The sequence below is a fragment of the Amphiura filiformis genome, chromosome 1, assembly GCF_039555335.1.
Source record: "Amphiura filiformis chromosome 1, Afil_fr2py, whole genome shotgun sequence".
Lineage (NCBI taxonomy): Eukaryota > Metazoa > Echinodermata > Ophiuroidea > Amphilepidida > Amphiuridae > Amphiura > Amphiura filiformis.
Window position 1 is genome coordinate 39398797 of NC_092628.1, and position 9497 is coordinate 39408293.

The following is a 9497-nucleotide window of genomic DNA, read 5'->3' on the forward strand; positions in this document are numbered from 1 at the left end:
TATACATTTGAAGATTTGGTACCGTATCAATGGTTCTTGGAGTTTGGGCATCAATGCAATTCTGAATAATACAGCAATAATAATGTTTGCCAAATACACAATAGTGATTAGTGAATAATGTTATTATCTCAAAAAGAGTTGGAGCCAACAGTAATTTGGATTTTTTAAATTTATTTCAGAGATAGGTCAACGGTTGGTTTATGTTTGTGCAGCAATAACCGTATTATGTTACCGACGAAATTGAAAATGCTTTGTAGACCATACAACCAACTCGTGTTGGTGTTGATTTGTAGAGCCCTGCAGCAACACCTTTTGGCATTGCGTGAAACAAACTTTGAATTCATCATCAAATTCAAATATCACAGATATAATTTTGTAGGTCCTGTGGTTCTTGAGTTATGTTGTAAAGAGGGCTGAAACAACAACACTTTTGTAAAACGTACATAACTCATTCACAACAATAAATCAAGCAAGTTTTTTTTGCTGCTTCGACCAACAATACCTCGTCTATCATTAAGTGACTGAGTGGGTCACAATAACAATAGCCATCGACTGACTAACGTTCTGAGTGTAGGGTGATAATGCATTTTGTGTCTTTCGCTAACTGGGCTTTTTTCATATTATTGAAAGGTCGTTCGGTCATTCAGGTGGAGACACGCTTGGGTCCTGATGGGACCAGGCTCAAACAAAATGCTCAAGCCATGCTAAAAAGCTTATTTAAGCATGCTGGCCTGTATGTGTTACGCTTTAATGAATAACGACAGTGAAGCTCGCTCTGCCGTCTGTACAGGTGTTCACTATCACATTGTAGTTCACTATTGGAAGTTTTAGTCTTACAATAATAAGCGAGTTCAATGTTAAGCGATCCGTATTATTTTGGTTTGCATATGAATGATATGTTGACCTGCTCTGAAAAATTAAAAATACATCGGGAATTTACGCGAACTAGCAGACACGCGTAGTTTTGTACAAGTTTATGTTAGGTAGTAGAATCGAGTAGATAGAAGTCGCCAATTAGATCCAACATTAATTTTGAAAAATACGGTATTTATGGATTACCATCGGATTGATTTGTAGGTAAGTAATCGACTCAATTAAAGCCTTAATGTACGATCTTTGTAAATTTTTAGATTTTTCTTGTTTTCTTCTAAAATGATAATATACAATCATTATGAAAGTTCCCAATACATTTGGACGCGAAAAACATTGGGAATTTGCAAAGAAACAACATCATAATCTCCACCTCTATCACTCGAAATATCTCGCACTATTTGGATTAGGACAGCGAGTGCGGCCTCAGAGTCTCCTACGCGGCCAGTTTGGTTACGCTCCCTCCACGTGTGGAGGGAGCGTAACCAAGCTAGTTTTGTAGGAGACTACGGTTTGCGATCGTGGCCGACATAAATTCATAATCTAAAATTATGACTTTATGTCGGACCAACAGAAAATCGTCCCGTTTTACTACAAATAGGACGAATTTGACAGCTTGCTCATAGATTTAAGTTAGAACATTGTGTAAGTATTACAAATATGCCAAAAAATCGGTTTTGAAAAAAATAAAGGTAAATTCTGAAAAAGATCGTACATTATGACTTTAAGTAAGAATCGTTACCTATCAAAAATCACCAGAACAGGTTAACTTGTGACTGACTATTGGGACAGTTATGAATTGGGGTGTTGCCGGAAGTACAACACAAGGATATATTTAAGTGTGTAGATTACTTCTAAGATGAGAAAATGATCTTTATTGTGTGATAAATTGTTAATAAATTTTGTGTGACACCATACCACCAATTTCTACAGTATCAATGGAATTATGATGCTTTACATCGCTTTACATGCGTTGCTTATATTTTTATCCGTTTCTAGACATGTATATTAGAGAGACGCTTTGATAACCAAGCATGGATAACTTCGTACGATGTCATGAAGCTGTCCAGCTGGTCTGCTCTGCCATTCTTCCAACCCTCCAGAAGGTACTAGAAGACTGGCATCAAAGAAGTCTACGGAACCTGGGAACGTGTGTCCAGTCATGTCCAAACAAGGGAAAACCAAACCCAAAGAAGGGATTCTGTCCGAATTGTGTCGCCTGGGGTATAGCGATAGAACAGGCTTATTTCCCACAATTCACCATCGGCTCTATGAAATGGAATAACGTTGACCCGACATTATTCTGTAAGGATCCAATGGAGGTCGCTAAAGTTTTTGTACTTAGGCTACCACAAGGTCAAGTATACGGCTGTTTAGATGACTTTGATGCTGCAAGCTTACTGATGTTGGCAATGCACTTTACACCATATCACCAAGGGAACCAAGCTTTCTATGATACACTCCAAAAGGTATGAAAAATGCGGGGCCGAGCAATAAAATAGTTATTTATTGTTAAACAGCAGTAGTCACAACCGGGGAGGGGGGGCACTCAACACGAATGACCATACGGGTATGCTCCCCCGAAAGCCCCCCGATTTGGGATTTCGCAGCTCCGAAAGACCCTCTGAAAGGGTTTTTCAGGCGATTTTTAACAAGAAAGCCAAGAAAGACCCTTGAGTTGGATTGTTCGCAGCTCCAAAAGTCCCCATTTTACTTGTTCGCAGCCCAGTTCGCAGCTCCAAAAGACCCCCTTTTATCGGTACGCCGTCAACTCCCAAAGACCCACCACCTCAAAATTCTGGGGCAGCATACCCACCAAAATTTTTCGATGCCCCCCCCCTTCCTGGTATACAGATAAGTGGTCACTTTTTGATATAAGGATTATAATAGCCTGTTTCCGTGCATCATCCCTATTATTAGACTATGCCATAGTCTATTTTTGATAAATAAAAGCATGTTAATCATGATGAAAGCATTCAGTTGAACTCGAAATTATACTGATATTTAATACATCAAAATACTATAAAATTGTTATGAAAAAGTTAATATAATTATATTAGTGACAGTAAAAGTAAAGTGGCTTATATTATTGAATGCAACATATCATAATGTCATAATTGTATTGGCACTTCAGTACTGAACAATTCTGATTTTAGAATCTGCCTGTTTATTAATCGCGAAATTCCAGGTTAAAAATAGACTATGGACATTCAATTAAAAACGTGATTTTGAACAGGCAAAGTCCCTAACACTCACACTGTCAATCATACTTGTTTATCAATCAAATTTAACCGCAAGCAAATACAAGACGCGCTCATTGACTTACTGACGCGTTCATGCAATTACACAACACAAAGGCGGCGTAGGCCACATACTTGTGTACCATGTAGTTATTAATGGTAATGACAGGTACCCGGAGGATTTAAACCATAACGAGATCTGGGCGACCAATCACAAGCCAGATCCATTTAAAGATGCATTACATCATCGCCAATTTTAGTAGGCCAGATTTCCGACAATCTCATCCATAGAAGCTCATAGACAGCCGTGTTATAGCATGTAAACCGCAATCCAATGTCAGTAGTCCACGTGGGAAGCTAACAAACAGAGGGAGTAGGGTGACTGAAAAGATCAGATGTGAAAATCTATCAATTGTGCACACATTAATTAAATCAGAGTTTTAAGCTTAAATACAATATCCAGAGTATGCACAATGGGCAAGTGGACTATGGGGTAGTCTACCCTATTATAGGATCCACAAGAAGCGCATTTAACTTTGACATAATGCATGTATAGTGGTGAACAGGTAATACATTATAAAATCATTATTTTTACAGGTTTTTAAGGTACGGAATGAGCTATGTCATCTAAACATCAAGGACGATATGCAATTAGATGATACTGTCACTACTCAGTACTTTGATGACATCCATGACCTTATTCCTTATTTAGCTACTCGTTATTGTACTCAAGACATAGTCGATCAGATACAACTCGATATAACAAAGGTACGTGTGTTTAGTTTTATCATATAATATCAGTTTCATTTTACGGTTGCCTTTACACATAGGGTTAGCATTGGTATTTAATAGGGGTAGTGAGTGGATGAATTTTAGGAGATAAATATTTTGGTGTTGAAATTAGCATTAAGTTTATAATGTGTACATGGTGTGGGGCACATCATTAATTTTTTTGATTGGTATGCTCCCCTGAAATTCGGAGATGGTGGGGAACTGGCGGTGTACCGGTATTAAAAAGGGGGTCTTTCGGAGCTGCAAACGGTCAAAATCAATGATCTTTCTTGGTTTTCTGTTTGAAAAACTCCGGGAAAAAACATGTGAGGAATGAGAAATGTGGGGTTCTTTTAGTGTTAAAATGATCAAAATCAGAGGTCTTCCAGCACGGGCTTTTAGCACTCGACTTTGGTCACATTCAGGGGTCTGACGGAATTGCAAGGTCTAAAAACAGGGGTCTTTCCGGGGGAGCATGGTTATAGTGGTATGATGTTTGCGTGTGTTGCAGCGCCATTTGTCGAAACAAACATGTGATGTTCCTCCCACGAAAATGTACAATATCGACAAAAGTTCGACAAAACAGCGCCCCATCAAAGCATTCAAGAACACCCAACGAAACGCACGGACAAATGCCAGAATGGAAACTACTAGCCTTGATATAGAGGCATCACCAAAATTGATGTGGTCGCCAATAAAATGAGGGACTAAAAGAGACGATTGCAACCCCTTCAAAAGACGAGGTTTTGTGCAGACCCCATCCCTATCGTGATAGGTTTGCCTAGCTGATTTATTTATAGCATGTGTACTTACCGTAATATTTTCCCCAACATATTATACAGATCCAGACATCGCCAGTAAGTGCCCGTATGAAACAACAAGCTTTAAGTCCGGTCAGTAAAGCTACTAAAGAAATGTTGGTAGAACTAATTGAGGAGAAGTTGAAGGAGCAAGAGAGCAACACAAAGGACATTCAAGGTAAAGAACGCTATTTTTGGGTAATGTTTAATGAAATTCAAATAATCAGAAAGAAATTGGTTAAATTATGGGCTTTTAGTAGCCATTCGTTTTTATTTAAATTATTCTGCTTACAAGAACAAAATTATGTTACACTCCTTTGATATAAAAGAACAAGAGGGATATTGACATTGTTGAACGACGGATCCTTTCTTCATTCCAATAAAAAATATTAAATCCGATGAATATTATTTTGCAATCTATTCTACATTTCAGGTGTAAATCTACCACCTAGTCTCGACGTCGAAGTATGTAAGCGTCAGCTTAAAGAACATTATTTGCAAAGTCTCTGTAAAATTCCAAAGTATCCGGGAGACTCTGAAACATGTTTGGATATGGATGAAATCTACACCAATTTATCCATACTCTACGAGATGTCTAAGCCTTGTGCTCCTATCAAAATACCCCTCAACTCCCACCATGACATATTTACTAGACAGGTCAATGGTATGTTACCAAGGAGGATTTTGGTTCTCGGGAGAGGTGGTTCTGGGAAAAGTACCCTCCTGGCAAAGATTGCCTATGATTGGGCGATGGAGAATGCCGACTCTCCTCTGAAAGATCTACCTCTTCTGTTTGTCCTGAACATGAGATGGATGCAGTATACTTCAAGTCTGGAAGAAGCCATTCTTCACCAGTTACTTCCAAGAGACACCGAATTATCCAAAGAGTCTATCAGGTATTTCTTGGAACAAAATCCTGATAGGTTCATGATCTTGTTGGATTCTTATGACGAGTTCAGTCGTGGAGAGATTCTTGGGAGCAATCAAACTGACGGTGGTAATGTTGTTGATACTTTGGCAAACGGGTATTTGACTAGTTGTCGAGTTCTTGTTTCATCAAGGCACTGGCGAGCATCTGACTTTTCTTCTCTCAAGAAAGTTTACACCAACATTGACGTGGAAGGTTTCTCTAAAAAACGCGTGAGAGAATACATCATGAAGACTTTTCAAGAATCCCCAGATTCCGGAGAAAGGCTGTGTGAATATATCAAAACCAATAACTTGTTTCAGATAGTGTCAATCCCACTCATGGCTCAGCTATTTTGCCTTTTTTGGAAGGAAGCAAACGAAGAGGACGTTCCAGACAAAATCAACGATCTATACACGTCAATATTTCGTATACTGTACAACCACTTTCTTGCTAAGCACAAGAACATGATCAAACTCTCTCTGCGATCGCTTGAGGAGGTGATTGTACGACTAGGAGAATGTGCCTGTCTTGGTCTTTGGCCACCACAAAATAGACTCGTGTTTCCTTACGAAGAAGTGGCAGAACTTACATCGGTAGGGTGCGTAGAGGACGGATGCAAAATTGGCATAATTTCGATTGAGAAGATGACGTCAACTTACAAACCTATTAAACAGAGTGAAATTCAGGAGCAGAAGTCTGTGATTTTCCTTCACAAATCAGCTCAAGAAAAGTGTGCTGGTGAATACTTGTCTCATCTAGCCGAAACAAATTCCGATGAATTTACCAAAAGGCTTCAACAGTTAGATTCAGCTCAAAAATGTCTGAGTGTACAGATGGTGCTAAGATTTGCGTGTGGAAGTAGTCTAAATGCAGCCAAGCTTATTCTTGAGAAACTAGTTGAAATTCTGCGACTTCAACTAATTGACGATGTTCAAGCCTACTATGCAAATACACTGAGAGATCCCGACAAAGCTAAACTTGTTCAAGAATTCATAGAAACATGCTTGCTATGTAACTACGAGAGTGGATCGACCGGTCAGTTTAATCTAAAAATGGCTAAGTTGTTTCCAACAGGAAAACTACAATTCTTAGGTTTGTCACCATACACAAGCGAGGCTATTGCCCACTTCCTATCATGCCTTCAAGATCAGACAGTTATTACAAAAATCAAAGTTATACAAATACCTAGGTCTGGAACTATAACAAAATTCGGTTCTATGGCAATTGTTGATGGAATGATAGATAGTGTTTCTAAGAATGTAAATTTAATACCTACATATGAAGAGCTTGAAATCCTTTACACCGAATATGTAACAGGTCATCAAAATTGTGGCGATTTGGAAGAGTTCACTAAATACGTTGGACAGGACATTGCAGACGGACTCGCGAATATTGGGCTATGGGAGTATTTCAAAACCTGGTATTCATCAGACAGTGACATAACTATCGATCCAATACTTGATACTGTAAAGTTCACAAGCTTAGAAGAACTTGATTTGACAGAAATCAAACTGAAGGATTCGGGACAAAAACTTCTGACTGTCATTGAACAAGGTCATCTCATCCATCTCACACAACTGATACTGCCAAACACTGAATTGAGTGTAGAAGCTATGACTAGCATGGTCCTGTGTCTACCGCAAACTACACCAAAGCTTCAGGTTCTAGACATATCAGATAATAATACTAGAGATAGCCAGGTTATTCTTACCTTGACAACGTCATTACCCAAACTATCACTACAGAAGTTGGAGATGGATCACATGTGGGCACCAGCAAGCAACATGACAGCCCTGGCAAAAGTAATACCACAAATCTATACCAATCTCACCATATTATATATGAATGGTAATTACATGGATGATGAGACTGGTGATACACTAATGAGTACACTGCCATATGCGCTTCAATTGAAGGAGTTATGGATGAATGTCGATAGGATGAGTAAGAAAATACATAGGAAATTGGTGATGACGATGGGGAAACTGGTACTATTAGAGAATCTGGGGATGCATAGAAGTCCATACATAGATGACCTGGTGCTGTGTATGGGGAAGGTAATCAAATCCCTCTCAAATCTAGATAACCTTGCTCTTGGAGCATCAGATGCTGATGACAACACTGATGTGAGTAGCACTCAGTCACGTCTGTTGAGGTTTCTCACGAGAATCAAGAAATCCCAAAATACAGCTTGTGCAACCACCATACCAATAGTGAACAGGTCGTCATGGCAGTCATTCATGTCTAGTCTGCAACCTATGGCAGCTCAGATGCAATGGCTGTATCTTCGGGATGTCAATCTACATGAAGCAGATTTACGGGATCTCCTGAACTTGTGCAGGGAACATGACATAGAACTTGGGTAAGATAAAGATGAAAACTTGAGTTTAAGATATTGGAGTTTTAAATCTATAGGGCTTACTTTACTCGATATAATGAGAATGTTTAAGGAAACAACAAATAACGTTTTTGAGACGTACACGTACATGAATAATTAAAATCATCAATGCCCTGAAATTAATGTTCAATAGTGAAGAATATTCATCAAATTTTGTGATTTGACTAAACGAGTAGAACCTAATTTATACCATGCACAACTGTACGTGCACAATGAAAAGGAAAGTCTCTCTCCGAATTACATGTATTTTGATCGTCAAATATAATTATTAGAATGTTATCCGTAGAATATGTTATTCATCCGCAGAAAGTTGTAGAATATGTTATTATTTTATTAACAGTAGGCTATACATTTCCCCCCATTCAGATATAACAGACGCCTGTGGCCCGCTGGGATGGAAATTCCACAAGATATTAGACTAGGAGCCCAGACAATTTATTCAGCTCAGAAGAGACAAAAGGTTTGATGGTCTGATTATGTTAGTATAGGCCCAAGATTCAATATTCCATATTGCTGCCGGGTCACAGCCTGTACGTTCAGCCTGGGGGTCACAAAGTAGGGGGCCAAAAAATGCATTTATTCAGCTCAAGAGAGACATGGACAAAACTTGTTGGATATCACTCCCAGGAGGATACTTTTTGTGCCTATAGCAATGACAGCAATTTTGGCCTGTACGGGGGCCCAGACAGTAGCCCCAAAGGGGCCCGCCAATATGGTGTTATTCAGCTGAAGAGAGACAAGGATGAATCTTTTTGCATTGGAACTATTACACATTGGGGCGCTCAAAAATACCAATGACAGCAACTTTTTCCTGTACGGGGGCCCAGACAGTAGCCTCAAAGGGCCCTATGTCCCATAGCTGATTTATTCAGCTGAAGAGAGACATGGATGAATCTTTTTGCATTGGAACTATTACCCATTGGGGTTTACAAAAATACCAATGACAGCAACTTTTTCCTGTACGGGGCCCAGACAGTAGCCTCAAAGGGCCCGATGCCCCATAACAGGTTATTCAGCTGAAGGAAGACATGGATAAATCTTTTTGCATTGGAACTATTACACATTGGGGTGCACACAAATACCAATGACAGCAACTTTTTCCTGTACGGGGGCCCAGACAGTAGCCTCAAAGGGCCCGATGCCCCATAACAGGTTATTCAGCTGAAGGAAGACATGGATAAATCTTTTTGCATTGGAACTATTACACATTGGGGTGCACACAAATACCAATGACAGCAACTTTTTCCTGTACAGGGGCCCAGACAGTAGCCTCAAAGGGCCCAATGCCCCATAACAGGTTATTCAGCTGAAGGAAGACATGGATAAATCTTTTTGCATTGGAACTATTACACATTGTGGTGCACAAAAATACCAATGATAGCAACTTTTTTTCTGTTCGGGGGCCCAGACAGTAGCCTCAAAGGGCCCAATGTCCAATAACTGATTTATTCAGCTAAAGAGAGATATGGTTGAATCTTTTTCAATTGGAACTATTACACATTGGGGTG

General features: G+C 39.4%; 1 protein-coding gene across 1 annotated transcript; it reads left to right on the plus strand.

The window, feature by feature from the left end:
- The first annotated feature begins 789 nt into the window (after window positions 1–789).
- LOC140159119 (NLR family CARD domain-containing protein 4-like) lies at window positions 790–8455 on the plus strand. The gene is made up of 6 exons (XM_072182480.1): window positions 790–1077; window positions 1870–2339; window positions 3708–3878; window positions 4724–4859; window positions 5115–7953; window positions 8356–8455. The coding sequence occupies exons 2-6, from the start codon at window positions 1905–1907 to the stop codon at window positions 8453–8455; spliced, it is 3681 nt and encodes a 1226-aa protein (XP_072038581.1). The 5' UTR covers window positions 790–1077; window positions 1870–1904.
- Window positions 8456–9497: the final 1042 nt, after the last annotated feature.

What these genes read in the sequence shown, in the direction of transcription:
- LOC140159119 (XM_072182480.1), top strand. Translation starts at nt 1,905, where the DNA reads ATGGATAACTTCGTACGATGTCATGAAGCTGTCCAGCTGGTCTGCTCT. An exon ending in TACAACTCGATATAACAAAG is followed by an intron (nt 3,879 to 4,723) that starts GTACGTGTGTTT and finishes CATATTATACAG; the next exon opens with ATCCAGACATCGCCAGTAAG. An exon ending in CAACACAAAGGACATTCAAG is followed by an intron (nt 4,860 to 5,114) that starts GTAAAGAACGCT and finishes TCTACATTTCAG; the next exon opens with GTGTAAATCTACCACCTAGT.